General features: G+C 41.4%; 1 protein-coding gene across 1 annotated transcript in view; it reads left to right on the top strand.

Moving 5' to 3' along the window:
* ramp1 (receptor activity modifying protein 1) overlaps window positions 1-17,511 on the top strand; it is a 38,821-nt gene extending 21,310 nt beyond the window's left edge. Inside the window, exons 2-3 of the mRNA XM_084022700.1 lie at window positions 4,838-4,973; window positions 16,617-17,511. Coding sequence (XP_083878826.1) covers window positions 4,838-4,973; window positions 16,617-16,872 — 392 coding nt within the window. The 3' untranslated portion in view covers window positions 16,873-17,511. The remainder of the gene's footprint in view (window positions 1-4,837; window positions 4,974-16,616) is intronic.
* The last annotated feature ends 517 nt before the right edge of the window (window positions 17,512-18,028 follow it).

Genomic DNA, 18,028 nt, shown 5'->3' with positions numbered 1-18,028 from the left:
AGAACCCTAACAACAACCCCAACTCCAACCCCAACCCTAACCAGAACCAGAACCAGAACCCTAACAACAACCCCAACTCCAACCCCAACCCTAACCAGAACCAGAACCAGAACCCTAACAACAACCCCAACTCCAACCCCAACCCTAACCAGAACCAGAACCAGAACCCTAACAACAACCCCAACTCCAACCCCAACCCTAACCAGAACCAGAACCAGAACCCTAACAACAACCCCAACTCCAACCCCAACCCTAACCGACCCCACCTCAATATATGGTGGCGACGCCCATGTCCGGACCTCATAATATCTGAATTACATCCTACATTTATATCAAATCAATTCAACATTTTGCATTTCCATATCATTTCAACAGTATTTTTTAATTGTTCAAAGTTGAACTTGTAGACGAATAGCTGTCGTTACCATAAAAAAAGGCCTTTCAACTAAAATAAAACAAGACAAACTCTTGAGTTTAATACATTTACAGTCTTTTCGGTGCAGGTATTTGTAACAGCAGCAGCAGACAGCAGAGTTAATGTCAGGTTGACAGGCGGCCTCGCTGTATTATTTTGAACAACGGCTCCAAATCGATATTTGCAGGAGGAAATGAGAAAATCTTCTGCCAATCGCGACCTTTCCTCCACATTCATGGTGTGACATATGACATCCACTTGTGTTTAAGTGATGGGAAATGTTCAGGAGGGGGAGAAAGGAAAAGTCATCTTTCTCCGACTGTAACGACATTTCACTTTTGTAAAGTCACAGAAGGAACGATTAGGTGGAGAAGGTTGTAATGTGATTTCCTGTTTGACTTCTGATGGATAAAAGTATGATGTCAGCACAACGGGGAGCCGCAGGCATCTTCTGTTGCTGCACTTTTACTGAACCACGTTGTTTTTGTTTGAATGCAACCTAATGGAAAAGCTTCTAGCTATGCCGCTGCTGCTGTTAACCGGCAGCCTTTATTAAAACGTGTGATAAGATAACCGGTTGAATACTGACTTTTTGCAAGAAAATATTCACCTGAAAAGGCAGAGCTATCTGTAGAGAATATTAATCCATAATTATGTGCAATATGTACATTTTCCAACAAATCAATTTTGTTGAAACGTAATCCTTGGTTAGAAAACAACTTATCAGGAATATGCCAGACAAATATCTCATTATTTTCAGATTTAATTCTACAAATTCTTGTTGCGGTTTCCAAGTAAAAGATGTTTACAATTCTGAGGATTAAAGTTTCACTATCTTTATTTGTTCGTTTTGGGGAAGAATTGATCCCTCGATTGTAGTGCACGGACGGTTGTCATGATTATGGAATTCAGGCTTTCTAACAAATCACCGTGCATGCAACAGAGCAATTATTAGCATGGTTCAATTAGCCCACTCACATGGATTTATAATGGGAATACTCAGAGCTGGCCTCAGGGTCCTGCAGTCAGTTGTTTTATTTTTTTACAGTTTATTGTATTATTTTGTATGGTCTTCTAAAAATGTACAAAGCAAAGTTTATTTATTTATTTTTTTAACGGTTTAAGGATAAAATATGTAAGCGTGTGGTCACCTTTGAGCAAGTTTGTATACTATATGTATAGTTTGATTCATAATATATGGTGTTTAAATCCTTTTGTCTATATTTAAATGGGTCAAGCGAGACATTTTGCAGAACGTCTTTTCTGTCTTGTGGCGGCAACATGCTGCTGCTGAGTTTGATATCAATCTCTGACTGCGTTACAACCAGAGAAACGTCTCAAACTGAATTTGAGATCAAAAACACGCTCAACAGCATATTTTCTACACACATTTACCGGCTAAGTTTGTTTGAATAGAAGAAGAAGAAGTTAGCTGCTGTGTGAGTTCCTGGAATCAACTGTTTTCCAGGTCGAGACGAGGATATTTAGAAAGAATGCTGTCGATGGATCAAAAACTTAAATTTCACTCCAGTGTGTCCTTTATGTAGCAAAGTGGGAAGTAAGGGAGTCAACAGACTAATTTTCAAAGGTGCGTAATATGAGATTGAGAGTACTTCTTTTGCCTTTCGGTGGTTCTAAACATGGCCTTGGCTGAGCCGGCGGCTTGCAGCTAACAGTGCTAACCGGGCAGCAGTGAGCTAGCCAACATTCACGTCACAGTTCTGAAAACAAGAGTGGAGAAACTTGGATTACAACACACGCAGAGGGAGAGTGCCTTCATTCTCTGCTCAGGTAGAAATTACTACCACTATATTTGTACATAATTAATAGTTTGTTGCTGCTATATTAATGCACTGAATGCCATTTATTTTGCACCTTTAAAAAAATGAACCACGATTTTTTAGCCTAACTGTACTTGGTTCATTTACAATCTCTCCCATACTGTAGCAACAAATAGATTGTGTAGAAAGAAGAGCATTTATTTACAGAATGGTCCAGCATCCAGCTTTTTTCTGGTAATAGAGTTGGTTTATGTTATTCAATTCAGTTGTATCTGCCTTAATAGGCTTTTAGGCAGAAATCTGGTGCAGCCCAGGATCTTGGGTTCCAACTGCATTTGGTGTTGGTAGTAGTATAGTAGTAGTAGCAGCATTAAGAGTAGTGGTAGTATTAACAGAAGCAATAGCATCAACAGATTGTGATCGGTTGCGTTTACAAAGTGCCCAACAATCACACGATCCCAGTTCACATGTTGTTATTCAACGATGGGGAATCTAACCTTTGCCTCTTCAGTCAAGTATCCCAGTAGCCTTAACCACACCAAAGCTTAACCATAACAATGACAGACCACCGTTTTAGGTTGCACTTGTGAGAGAGAGATCTGCATCGCCTCTCTCTCTCTCTGTCTGCGCCTCTCTCGCTCTTCCAAACACAAAGGATTTGAATCTTTTAAATCTTTGATCGCATCGTCTGATCGCCGCTGTGCAGCCATGTAATCCTTTTCATCCGCCCGCCTCGCAGCACAAGTCGAGTTCTGTGGGAATACAAATGTCTTATTCGTTTGTATTTATTAACTTACAATTTATGCTGTTTTGTTTTTGTTTCTTTCTGCACCATAACATTCATGCAGTAATAAAATCTGCATGCATAATACCGTTGTCTTAAATGTCTCTGAAGGAGTGAGACAAACTCAAAGAGCCGAAGTTATTGTTCCACTTTTCCCCATAACTCTCAGAGGGCTGGAAAGAGAGCGAGGGAGAAGTTTGAGGAGATCAAGAAGGAAGCTGCCAACGGAGGGATGAATGGAGATCAATATGAATGTATGCGGATTCACTGAGACAAGTCGTATTAGAAACAGCAGGTTATAAAGGAAACGAGGGGAAAAGAGAGACGGAGCTGTGGGATTAAGGGAGAAAGAGGCGAGGCATTCAAAGTGTGTGGAGGCTGCAGGGAAAAAGAGAATCAGGATGAAACCATGAAAGAAGGCTGAAGAGGGAGTTTATGTGTGACGGGCTAGTGAAGTATATTAATGTGACATCTGTGTCGGAAATATATCAGTATTGTTTATTTACTTGCATCGAAATCACATCATGATTTTGTGTGTCATGTATTTATAGAAACACAGATACAGATATTTCCTACACCAGACATACTATGTGTGTTTTGTCAATGCGCATTGAATCTCAACAGGACTCAATTTGCTCTAGGACTCGGTCTTGACTGGATCTGGATTAAGTTGGTCTTCACTACAGTGAACTTCATAGTTTGCTAAAACATATGAGAGTGGTCGATCATCTTATCTACCTTCAGGAAGAAAGCCCATAAATGCTTTCCACAAAATGTCAAACTGCCGTTATCTGATTGAACATTTTTTATGAAACTTTCCATCAGATAATATCATGAATTTAACCAAAACACGGTTGAACATCTTTATCATTTCATCGCTGTGGTTTTTTTTACCTCCATGAGGCATCACAGTCACATTTCATCGTGTCTTTTTTTGGCTGCATGTAGATCTTTTGACCTCGTCTCTCAGCCAGCACAGACAGTTCTTGAGTTAATCGTCCAAAGTGTCCTTTTCAACATCTAAAGCACTCAACAAAAGTGGAGAAATATCCAGGAATAATTCACTGTAAATGTTCCTGTTCTGCACACCATTTCCACTGTCTGTGTGTGTGTGTGTGTGTGTGTGCGTGTGTGTTTTGGTGTCTTGTAAGGCAATGATTTATGTGAACCCTGAAAGGCCTGTCTTGTATGACCAGCAAGAAAAAGTGTTTCTCAAATTATTTTAAAGAATGTATCTTGACTAAATATTGTACAGTTCATTCAGACGATGCAACCTATTAGACAAAATTGTCGCAGATGGTCTTTCCGTGTCCTGGGGGGGGGGGGGGTCTTAGTTTATAGTGACAGGCGACAACATTTCAGGTCATAAGCTGTCCTGTGCTTTCACCCTGTTCTAACCATGAAGAGACACACACACGACTGCGAACTTCTGCCCTTATCTCTTGTGGAAGAAAACTCTTCAGGTCCAATTCTGTGGCTGGTTCAGATGAGGTTTAATCACTGACAGTGGAAAAACGTCATGAGTGACATGAGTGAGGCAAATCAGAGAGTGTATAGACAGAACAAGGAGGAAGGTGTGATGAGTGGATTTGCATTGATTAAATACACGTCTCTTCCAAGAGGAAGAGACTCCCTGAGAAAGACAAAGGTGTGGCTGCTCTCAGGGCAGGTGGGTTTCTCTATGTCACAACAGGGGCCATTCATGGGGCGGGAAAGACCAAGGTCTTCTCATAAGGATAACAAAAATTAACCACAATCAAATAGGTGATGAGTTCAAGAGAAAGAAAAAAGATCAAAATAAGTGTAAGGTAACGCATTTTCTTCTACACTCATCCCCCGTTTCTCTTTCCTCCCCAGTGTCTCAGTGTGTGTCGGCCCTGGGTTGCGGCCCCCACTACGAGTTCGCCATCGAGGAGTTCTGTTTGGCCAAATTCAGACTGGACATGCAGGAACTGGACCAGAGACACTGGTGTAGCTGGGAGGACACAGTCGAGTGAGTCGGTTCGACAAACACAAGGAGAGAGAGAGAGAGGGAGACACACGGCCACACACAAACGCAAACAGATTAACATTCACCACAAATACAAACATTTCCCATTTTTAATTGTGCATATGGTGTTGAATCGGCTATTTCTTTCTATTTGTCAGTTGTAATGCAGAGACTTAAACATCTAAACGTGATTGGAACGTGTTCCCCAAAAAAGGCCTATAGCCGAACGATCAGCGCACAACAACAAATATGACCTTTATCCGTCCTCTTTGATCCACTGCAAGTCAACAGAACGGAAGATTGCTCCACACTGGGATGCATTGTTGTCGCCCAAAAAAAGCATTGGGTTTCTGGCTGGAGATCTATACGGTTCGTTCAGCGTTTTGGTCATCTTCCAACGGTTGATTAGATCCTGGGTGAGAGGCAACGGAGAAAGAGAGTGGATGGGGAAAACGCCAGGGATAGGCAGAGATAGTTAGTGTAGAGGACAAAAGCTGTGTGCTCTTTGGCATCAACAGGGATCTTTTGTGCATGTACAGTATAAATATTATCTTTGTGCTCGCTGTATTAGACGTCCGGCGCCACAGGTTATCACGGGCGCTGTTAGATTCGAGTGCAAGTTATTGGAATCGTTTGGTACAATTCAACCAAACATTTTGTATTTAAACATTACAATCCCGTATGCTGAATGACCTGGGTATAATATCATGCTGCCCCTCTATAAGCTTGTAGCTCCTCCCCCAATATCAGCCACCTTGGAAGGGAATCCCAATTAAAGAAGTCTCCATTAGGTCTGACCATTGACCGGGTTGTTCTAGTCTCATGAGCAGCATTGTTTCTGTTCTCATGAGAACTGCCTCTTGTGAAACCCTTTCATGAAGCCTTGGGCCAGAACCAACTATGCCATAGTAGGTTTGGGAAAAAACAAAACAAGCTGCAAGGTTAATTTGAGTCAAGGAGCAGTGTGTTTTGATCTCTGTAAGGTCTTTAATATGAATCATTCAGCCAGTATTTTGCACTAAGAAATTATAAATATTCTTACTAAATAGTATTCAATCATACTTGACACACTGCTGCCTTTGTGTTTGTATAAATCATGAATTAAGAGTGCCACAGGGCTGGGTGTTGGGGCCTCTGTTAGACAGAGTTTACAGTGTTGCTTGTACCCTGGTTACTATGTGTTCCTTGTCTTCCCCTCCTTGCTTCGTTTTCATTTTTAGGAACCCTATTGTAACATCTGGTCAGGCACTACAAATGTAAACTAGCAACTTGGCTAACTCTGGAAAATGTACAGCAATGTTAAATACGATGTGTTGTCCCTGTTAAATAACAAAAAATAGCTTCAGGCGTATTCAAAACTCATCCAAGAGTCCAATGAAGTTTTATAATTTCTAGTATTGTACAATACATCACACATGCAACATATTCCTCATGATATAAGCCATGGCATGTCAACTCAGCTGTTATTGTTTAAATCGTAGACATGTCTACGAGACACTTTAACATCTGAAGTGTTTTTCATCCTGTGTACATATGAGACACTTGAATATGAATTCACAGTACATTATATTCGATGTGTGCTGTACTGTGCAGTGTTTGTGTTTATCTGTCGAGGGACTGCAGATTAAAAAATACTGCGTCTATCGAAACTGGTTTAAAGCATCTTCTCTTATTGTGTGAGATAATATTTGTATTTTCTACAGTGCAGTACCCTGCAAAATACATTTTCTTCCAAAGATATAGACTGTGGGAGAAAGTCGTTTACTTTTCTCAAAGCACAGAGTTTGGTGTATAGTTGTTGTACAGCAGTGTGAGGAGTGTGTGTGTGTGTGTGTGTGTGTGTGTGTGTGTGTGTGTGTGTGTGTGTGTGTTGTACAAACACTCCAAAATCATCCCAAAAAGCCCCAAAACCCCCAAAGTTATAACAGGTAATGTTATATCATTAATAGTATAATGTGACATTCCATAATATATAGACTTTTGTATAAATTCTTCAGTAAGTGTGATATTAAGATTGTATTTATACATTTGACAACCTCAGAGCAGATACACCCTGGCTCCCCCTCTGACAGGTGCCAAGACTCATAGCTGTTTTAACCGACAGTTGTTTACATGTAATTATGCATGACTCAGCATCACCAGCTGTCAGCTTAGAGCCAGTACAAACATTTACCGCTGGATGTGCAAGGCGATGAATCAGTATAAATAACAACTGTCAGGCTGGTTTATTTATTTCCAGCAACAAACGTGTCATTTTACACTTAAAGGAGGCTAAATCAGCCACCAACATATAGACACTCAGCTCGGAGACACAACAGTGCATTTTTTTGTATATTCTCCCAGCTGTCTGGGTTCCAGTCGCTCTATTAGCAAGGTGATCTTCAATCGAGGCGAATCAAATTATTTTGATACTGGCTCTGCTGTGGAAAACATGGGGGCTTTGCTAATAAACCTGCTGGGTGGATGCATTTGATCCTGAGATTAGTCGCATGATAATTCAAAGAAGAGAACCTTTGTAGATGGAAGGACGTCCAGCTGGAGACAGAACGACAACATTTTACCGTCAAGGTTCAATTTGAGCTTTTTAAAAATTAAAGCTCTCGGGGTCTGCATTTGAAATACTCATCTGCCACTTGTCTCCAGGGCACAGGAACAAAACATGCACATGTAATTAATTATAATATCATTTGATACATTTGCATCAAAAATTAGCATCTCAGTGTGTTGCTAATAACTAGCAGAAAACACGTCAGTGTGTTCATTTTTAATTTTTCCTCAATTGTATATTTCCAACTCGAGGTTACTTATAATCAGGACACGCCCATAGGCTGTATAGAAGAAGAGGACGTCGTCATGGTGACGTCAGCCTCAAGTTCAGCATTTTGGCCATCGCCATCTTGGAAAAATTGCAACTAGTGAACGGAACTAACCATATTTGGACTGCGGAGGAGCGACGGGTGGATCTTCTCATTGACTTCTATGCAATCTGACTTCTACCAGAGGAGTTGCCCCCCGATGGCCAGCAGCGAGACTGCAAGTTTAAGGCACCTCAACTTTGGCTTCACTTTTCAGAACCTGCAAATTTCCGCCTGAACATGAATGTTCTGATTCAGGAGGCTGCTATCACACTGTTTGCTCACATAATGGAGGTATATGGTCATATTAATTTGCCTTGACACACAGTGTGAACTAGTTTTATTTTTCATCTTTCACTTCCATCTTGCTTTTTTTCTCACTCGGCCGTTAAATCTCTCAATTAAGTTTTCATAGCTGTTGGTGCCCTGGAGCCGCTATATGCGGTCAGAGTACCACAGGCTGTTCAATAATACACATGCCACCGAGGTCGCTGCCGACGCCGGGAGGATGTGCACAGATTTAGTGTGCGTTTGTAAAGCTGATGGTTTGTAAAGGCTCCCTTTTGAGAGGCCGAAGAAACCGTATACACCGCGGTTACACATTAAAGAAGCAGTAATAGAATAATTCTAAAACAGCTGGAGAGAAAAATAGGGAAGGATAAAGGATTTGGTCCTCAGCTGTCATGTCCAATTACTCTGGGCCAGCGGCATCTCTGAACAAAGAAAAGTAACAGTTTAATTGCTTCAAGCCGATGGGCACCACTGCTATTATTAGGTGTCTGAGACTTTTATCTTTTCTGCAGCCATCATAACAGAAACTTTCTTGGGGCTTCATCCAACGACCATCGTTATGATGATACACAACATAACGACATGAGCAGAACATCAAATACATCTCTGATTTTATTAGAGCTTAAACATGGCTACATACTCTATATTTACATACATACATACTTTGTGTACATTTCCCATTTAATTAAAAAGAGGTGCAACATTATCATCAGACATTTCTTTTTCAATCTGTGAGAAATTGGACATGGAGGTCGAGAGAATGTGACAGAGTTGGCAGCCCTGACTAGCGGCTAATGTATGCTAACATTAGCTACTGTCGGCTAATGTACATATATTTATACACAACAACACTAATCTGCATTTGATGGGGGAAAAAATGTATAGCTGCCCTTCATTTCGTTCTCAATAATTTAGCATCAACACTTGAGATAATCCGCTACGTTTAAATATGTAAATATGTATGTGGATATTAAGGATGCTTAAGTCGATCCATCTCCAACCTCACAGGAAGACGCTGTAGGCCGTATACACTCATCCTCATCATCTCACTTTACTGTGTTTAGCTTGGCTAGCGTAGCCTCCAACACACACACACACACACACACACACACACACACACACACACACACACACACACATCCTCCAGCATTATGCAAATTATCCAGGAAGATCATTTTTAGCTTAAAAATAAGTTACAAAAAGCAATTATTTAGATCATTTATATTCCTGTAATTTGCATACATGCTTCCTTGATTCTTTAATAATCAGCTTTGATTTGATTTGATTTGATTTATTTACCACAATTAAATAGCAAAACAGAAGAGACAAAACAGTGAAACAGTGCAAGGAGAAGCTTGAAAACCAGGCTTATAATAGCCTCCCCTCTTATAAAATCAATAACAAAATAGGGCATAGAAATATAATAATTAAAGTAATATATATGAAACATATAAATGAATAAACTTTCCTGTGTGACATTACAGTAATATCATTGACTTGTTTCCAGCTCTAAAAAGCAATACTGCCCAGATCCCCAAAAGCATCTTATGATAAAGATTATTGTAAAAATCCATCTTTGAAACCATTTTCAGCTTCAGAAGTGTTCCCTAAAAGCATTCTAACGATTAAAAGATAATCCTTTGCCATTAGGAAGTGAAGAGCATTTTGAAGCTCTGGAGCCTGCAGGAGGAATCACAGAAGTACTACGAAGTCCTGGAGGAATATGTCCGGGTTTTCGACATGTTATAATATTATATTATTATTATATTATATTACTTACAATGACTTCGTTTTATATACTAAATGAGGATTTTTTAAAAACTTTTTTAGGATTTGTTTAGACATACTATATTATGCCTTTTTTATATCTTTTTCCTGCAAATTTTTTTCTACATACTATACTGACTTTTTAGGACGTTCTTCAACATGCTTTTATATGACTAATATATGATCGAGTCCAGGTCAGACCACAGGTCTCTGGGGAACCAGAGAAGAAGAGGCTGCAGCATTTTGACTTTAAGCTGCTGCTGGCTGAAGAAATGATCACTCAGACACAGCATGGTGGAAGAAAATATAGGATGCAAAAAAGAAGCAGACTGTATGAGCAGACTGTCTTATTAAGATTGAAGGTTAGGACATTTTTCTTCATTTTTTACATTTTTAACGTCTTTTAGGTGATGCACGGCGGTGTAGTGGGCAGCATTGTCGTCTCACAGCGAGAGCTCCTTCTGTGTAGAGTTTGCATGTTCTCCCCATGTAAGCGGGTTCTCCAGCTTCCTCCCACAGTCCAAAGACATGCAGGATGGGTTGATTGATGGCTCTAACTGTCCCGTAAGAGGAGCATGAATGTGGAAGGAAGTGAACGCCAGCCAGTTTGAAGTTCTTCAAATTCGAGTGGCTGCTTTTTATCAAACTTTAATACAAATGAAAAAACCTCCCTAGCCGAAGCAAACATGCACATGCCTTGCATAACAGCTGCGCGTCAATCCGGGCCTTACAGCAGCGACCTGCTCCGAATCATCCACCAATCAGCCGCTTAATCACAGAAAGGGAACTTCAATTAGCTTTCGACACTGCTGAGCTCTCTGGATTGTTGTGGGCCACGTTGGCCAGAAATCGGATGTGAGCTCACTCACAGAAAGGGTTTTTAAATTATTACAGACGGCTGACAGGCATGCATGACTGACCGACCAGAGCACCCTCCAACAATCACACGCAGAAATATAAAAGCCCCGGTAAAACCACGAAGCAGGGCTATTTTTAAACTGAGAGTCTGAAGAAGAGTGACGAAGGGCAACGGGAGAGAATTAGACCTTAATAAGGATTCATAAGAACCATCCATCTTTAAACTGTAATGCATGCTTCTACTGCATTACAGAATATATAGACGGTCAAAGTGTGTGTGTGTGTGTGTGTGTTTTGATGGTTAGCTTTGGGAAATTTGAGAAATGTGGAGGAAAAAAAAGCATATTTCAAACTGTAAAATATGTTATTACTTTTGCTCTCATGTCGGAGTTCAGCACACACACATTCAGATGTTCGCCCCAGTGGAGAAGAGATGCAGGAGGTTAGCAGAATAACAAAGTAGAAATAAAAGGAACATTTTGTCTGAGCTCGGTAGTGACAGTTTGGCATTTCTCTTTGCTTTTGTTTCTCTCCCTTCTCTGCTCCGAGGTGATCTCCACAAGTAGGATGACTTTCCTCAAGAGGAGCTTTTCGAGACCAAAGTGCTGAAATGAGATTATTGTGACTTCAAATTGGACCGGGGAGGTGAAAAGTCACGCTGGGTCTCGTTTAGAAATTTAGATATGGAAGAAAATCAGCATTGATTCATATCTGTGTGTAATATGATGATAGCTTGTTCAGAGATTTCTCTCTGCAGGGTTTTTTTTCCCCCCCCGTCTCAGCTTCGGCTGCATTTCTTTGATGCTTCATGTCCTGTTTTTCTAATCTGATGTTCTCCTCGGTCACAATGAAGAAATGTGAGACACCAGCTCTGTTGATCATGCCTGTCTGCAGTGTTATGTCATTTATCTGCACTATATGAACGGATGAGCTGACTTCTAGTTAGTTTCTTTGCAACAAAAGGATGCAACACTTTTTCTTCTGTGTTCTTTCGGTTCTACTTCTGATTAAATATTGTAGATTTTGTTTTCAGGATGGCATCAGCTCATTCCAACCCTTTTGTGGTTACTTTCTACACCTAGTTCGTCAAACCATGATGCTAGAGTCGCAATTAATGTCAAAATCCAACAAAACCACTGGAACGATCATGTTTGGCCTTTAATAAGTAAAACGAGAGACCATAACTACGGAAAACCCGTCACAAACTATCACTAACATGAGTCACCAAAACAGCTCAGCAACCCCGGCCTCCTGTGTGAAAGTCCTGTGTTTGTTCACTCTCCCAGCCTGTGTGGATTATAATCAAAGAAATCTCTCACATTAAGAGCTGAGTCAGCATCAGGCTTCCTTATCAATACGCTTAATTTAAAAATACAACTAGTATTTATGAGACAGGCTAGCAGGACCAGGCTGGAATAATAATTCAGTGTCAACAGGCCTTCACCTCTGAAATTAGATTTTCTGTCAGTATTTTAACCTTGGTTCTCTGAGTCCATTACATATTTCATACTTCATACGGAGGAACTGGAGGTTCCACCACCTGACACAAAAATATATAGGTGTTATTTCACTATTATGATTGGGTATTATGACATGCTGGCAGTAAACAGGAGAAATATCATGTAAAAAAAAAAAAGCCACCAGATTTGTGACCTCTGGGTATTTGCAACAAAAAGTTGTGTTTTTTTTTTTTGCAGGGCGACTTTTTATTTCATTTTTTATTTATTTTCTTTGCTGGTATTGAAGTTGAAGTTGGCCTGAACAGCACGAGCCCTGGAGACGTTCGCCACTCAAAGCGAGGTTTAAACGCTGCTAAATATGAACCGCTCTTAAATATAATATGACTCCGAGGTTGTCAGAAGTGCAAACAAGACATCAATGTAAAGCTTTAAGTGGGTTTCCCCCATCCACAATTTCCACTTTTCAGAAAAATAGGACGTTTTAAAAGCCGGCAGAGGATAGAAGACGAAAACATGATATCAGACATTTTCGAAAACACGATTTCAAACTGAATGAAATGTTTCTGCAGGAAATATAATTAGCTCAAGCGTGTGTGTCGGTGTGGATTTTGACATTTGTGGATATCTAAAAGGCACCAAAACACCAAGACATTCTCGGGCAACTTTGTTATTTATAGCATTCTACGTGAAAATCATCATTTGTGTCATATATTTAGCAATAACTGAATAAGTAAAAGCCCATGCGTCTACATGCATACCTGTCCATGTGACACACCTGGCTCTGAAGGAACTGTCCCGACTCATTCCTCAAGTCGCTGGAGCAGCTTTGCTCCGTGTTGCTTTTATTTATTCATCATCCAGGTTTTATTTATTCACACTGTGACTCTTCAGTCAACAGATCCGACTACCTAAAACAGCCAAATCCAGCTCCCTCGGTCCCACGTCTTTTACATCTTTTCATAAATAAACAGCCAATCAGGCTGCGAGTCTCTCACTCTGCATCCATCATGCATGTCTGCATCTCATTCCGTACCTCCATCTCCTCCTGTCTATACACATTATGAGCTGATTATGATGTTCTGCTTGCACACGTATCACTCCTTTTACACCTTCATGAAACCAGCCGGAAAATCGCATCCGAATATTCACTTTTCACACACGAGCGTCGGCAGGCTGTGAAATCCAAAACGTCACATTTCGCAGGTTCGAACTCTTCATCGTCCCCTTTTAACACCCGTACGGTTCACTTCATCTCCCACACACTTGTTAGATTTAAAAAACAACAACAAAAAAACACTCGACGTGAGAGCCGTGGGCACACAGTCGCACACGGCCTCGGCCGCCAAGGCAGTCAGACGACTCTGCTGGCAAAGAGACGAACCCGACAGAAGTGCACTCACGTCAGCAGGTGTAAGTACGCAAACAGACGGTTATATCAGCACAGCCTCACCTCAGTGAGGTAAAAACACCTACGCTTTGAATGGAACGTTCCCCTCCAAGGCAACGCTATACACTCGTTACATGCAAAATAAACTTCCCGGCGTCACAGGAAACTTTACTTAAGAAGCTGACGTAGTCATGGAGACATCACCCATTGATTTGTAGACTACAGTTTGAATTTGGCCATGTTGGCAGTGACCATATTTGGTGTTTCCAATGTTTACTGAGGCAATAAATCAAGTAAGATGTAGGATTATTTTCTCATAGACTTCCATACAATCAGACTTCTTTTTGCAACCAGAGGAGTCGCCCCCTGATGGCCAGCAGAGAGAATGCAAGTTTAGGGCACTTCAGCATGGGCTTCATTTTTCAGAGCTGAAGGTTGCCACGTACATGGCTAGCAACGCACATGAGTCACATGACCAATGACACTTGAACTACTTCAGTTGTTCTGAGTGTATAATAAGGCATATAACCTAACCTAATGCCACAGGTGTGTTTACACTGGAGTTAGCAGACATGTAAACACACACAGTTGCATATGTCATCTTGCAACTATGACATCATCACCCCAAATGCAGCCCTTCATTGACCCTTTGGGGAAAAAGTAAATACCCCTTCTTTCCAATAAACCAAACAAGATTGTTTTCTGGCAGCAGACTTGAATTTTCCGGAACTGCACATCTGGAATGTTACTGCACCTTCAGCAGCCGGCAGGCACCTCGTCACCTCTCGACAGTTGGTGCTGTTTATTGATTTCCACAGGAAACACAACAACAAAAACAAGCACAAAGGCTCCACCCTCTACTGTATGCTATGGGTAAACTTTCCTCCAATCACAAGCATGCATTCACACACTTATATGTTTTTATTTGCAGAAACGTACAGTGCCAACCTGGCGACTGAACAGCCAGATAGAGCAAAAACTTCCAAATATGATTTCTTTAAAAACCAGCATTAGAGATGCATAAAAACTTGATGTCACAGCGGCCGATCCACTCTGCTCTGAACTACTAACAGACTCCGTGTCTTTGTGTGCCGCCTCTGCCCCGACCCCGCTGTGACTCGTAAACATCCCCGGAAAACCTCGGTGCTCATTAGACCAGCAGCGGGACCGGCATTCTTTTTTTTTTTTCTCCTCCACGGATGATTTGTGAAACTTCAAGGAGTAAAAGAAATAAAAGCAGGAGGAAAGAAGAACCCACCCAGACTCTGGTCCCATGCCAACCAGCCCCAAGCTATTTACATCTACAAAACATCCAAAGACTCCATGTTGGGATGCTTCATCAAATAGATGTTGGAATAATAAACATATTAAATCTGAGCTGCGAAGATCAGAGCAGATCAGAGTATATATATATATATATATATATATATATATATATATATATATATATATATGCCCAGCATTTTTTAAAAGGCTAAACATGTTTCCCTCAGGAAGTGGTGGAGACCAAAATGAAGCAAAAAAAGGGGAGCAAACATCAAACTCGGGTGGTCAGAAACTCTAAATGAATGCAAATGTTATTTTGAGTCTGCTAGATGTGCAAGTAGGCAACTGTTCACACTAAAGTGAACATTGATCTCTTTTTGAATATGCAAGGAATCCACATGAAAACAGTCTTAAACTTGTTTGCCCCTTCATAAAAAATCGGGGTATTTTTCTGATAAAATAGCACAGCAGTGCTATGGACTGTGCATATGTATAGGTGTGTGTATGTATGAGTGAGTGTGTGTGTGTGTGTGTGTGTGTGTGTGTGTGTGTGTGTGTGTGTGTGTGTGTGTGTGTGTGTGTGTGTGTGTGTGTGCGTGCGTGTGTGTGTGTGAGTTTCTGCCTGATTCTAAGAAAGTAGACCCACGTGGGTCGTGCCCTTAATATGTGCAGATACAGTATCGTCAGTGTCCTCAGTCATAATCACGGGTCATTACCTTAATTATGATGATCGACTCATCCTGGAGCAGCGAGAGAGACACACACACACACACACACACACACACACACACACACACACACACACACTAGGTTTAAACATAAGTCTACGAGTGCCACCCCTCACTCTCGCCGCGTCTCTAACAGTGAAAGACAAGTGTTTTGCCTCCCGAGCCACCTGGACAATCTGATACAAGAGTCTCCTCATCGCCCGGCTCCCAGTTACACATTTTATTTATTTCCAAAGGTCACGCCTAAAGTCGAGCTGAATCAGCATTTCAGGAGTGAAACAGGATCGGCACGTTAAAAAGAGCCGTAGTTGCAGATTGAATGATGGATGTCACGATTGGTGATTTGAAATTGATTGGTACTAGCTGATGTAAGCATGCAAGATATATTGTTTTCTAAGAAGAAAAAGATATTAGATTTGTATATAGTTTTTTAATACGTTTTTTTTGTGTGTGTGTGTGTGTGTGGGGGGGGGGGGGGGGGGCTTAATGGTTAAAAAGGCATTTTTCTCATTTCTTTAAGTCCTTTATTGTTGTTTTATTGATGTATGAAGCCATTTATTTTAGAGAAGAACGTTCTCATTGGGTTTCTTTATCTACATGCTTGATTCCTACATCCTCAGTTCACAAGTCTGTCCGTTATCTTATAGAAGATCTTTAAAAAAATCAATACATTCTCATATTGTTATGCAGACTGAAACCCTACAATCTTTACATTGTCTTTGTTGATTAGAAAAAACAACAACAATTATCACCGCATGCATTTTTTAAATCGATCCATGTCGACCGTTCCATTAAACCCCTCCCCCGAAGAGTCCAATCATCACCTAGCAACCGTAACTAGGGCTTGGTGAAATTAACCTTGTAGAGAGATACTCAACACTGAAAGACATTGGAAGGATGCTGTCTTTGTTTAGCTTCTCCAGAACCAAAAGAAAGTGTAAGGATTTTACTTAAACAGCATTTTTTCGTCTCTGAGCTAAGAAAGTAACTGTTAGCATGTCTCGCTAACTAGCGTGCTCTCTTGTCTCACGCAGACTCTACGGCGAGCTGACCAACTGCACGTTCCTGGTGGCACTGAAGATGGACTGCTTCTGGCCCAACCGGCTGGTGGACGAGTTCTTCATCCGAGTCCACAAGCACTACTTCCACGACTGCTCGCTGTCCGGCCGGCTCCTCAGGGACCCGCCCAACCGCATCCTGGGGCCCTTCATCGTCGTGCCCATCCTGGTCACCCTCCTCATGACGGCCCTGGTGGTGTGGAGGAGCAAACGCAGCGAGGGGATTGTGTAGTGAAGGGGAGGGAGGGGGGAGGGCGACCCGGGGGGAGTCACAAAAACTCAAGACATGAGGTACTTCATACTGAGGTCGCTTCATATTCACCCCACTGTTGGACCAGAATCACTTCAGTTTGGACCTGGATCAGGAACCTAAAACCAGATCCTACTTCAGTGACGCCTTTTGTTGCACCAATAGTCTCACATGGATTGAAATCAGTTCTTGGGTTGCACAGCTGCAGAACTGCACACCTGAATCTGACATGGACCAGGAGAGACCACATGGAAACTCACTTTCTGGAGAAAAGGAATACATAACGAGTCATGAACATATAACCCAGGAGACCGGCTTGACACTAATGTTGGGCTCCAAAGGGACAGTTACTGGGCCAGCCCAGTACATCAGCTGTTGTGTGTTTGTGTGTACATATACTGTAAAGTCTGTCAGTGGATTGTTGAAATGTCTTTGTATCACGATCAAGACAACAAACCATAGAACACTAAATTAATCCGTCTCAGATGCAAATGTTGTGTTTCCATGTCATGCAAAGATTTGTATTTGAAGGATATATATATACTCTCAATCATGCAGACGGCTTATGATCATTTCCTTTCCTCTGCTCGTATCAGACATCGTGTCCTCCATCGCTTGGCATACCTGTGTCCTCCATCGCTTGGCATACCTGCACTTCAGCGTCCTCTGAGCGGTAAACAAACACGTTTCCATGGCGATCGATACAGCTAAAGATCAGCGCAGGTGAAAGAGTATACAGAGTTGCTCCGCAGGGGTCGAGGCCCAATTTGGACGGGGGGGATGTGTTTTGCGGCTTCCGTCCTCCATCGCCACGGTAACTAAAATGAGAGAACAGAAGATCGGTGACATCAGACAGTAAATTAACCAAAATAAACCTCACATTCTTCCTGTTATCCATGTCGGTTACTATGTCAAAAAGAGACAACATCCCAGTTATTTCCAAATTGATTGCATCCATTGTTGCAAGAGTGGAAACAAGCTCAGTAATCTACGTACAAAGAGAACATAAAGCAACGCATTGCATCTCTGCTGAGCGCCGCCTGAAGCACAGTTTGTGTATCACGGACTTTAGCTTTGTATTGATTTATGATCTCCCAGCGTGGAAGAGTGTGCTGCTTCCTCATTGATATTTTTGAAT

This window comes from Eutrigla gurnardus (genome assembly GCF_963514095.1).
Source record: "Eutrigla gurnardus genome assembly, chromosome: 12".
Classification (NCBI taxonomy): Eukaryota; Metazoa; Chordata; class Actinopteri; order Perciformes; family Triglidae; genus Eutrigla; species Eutrigla gurnardus.
Note: the sequence above shows the minus strand (reverse complement) of the source record. Positions and strands in the feature narration are given on the sequence as shown.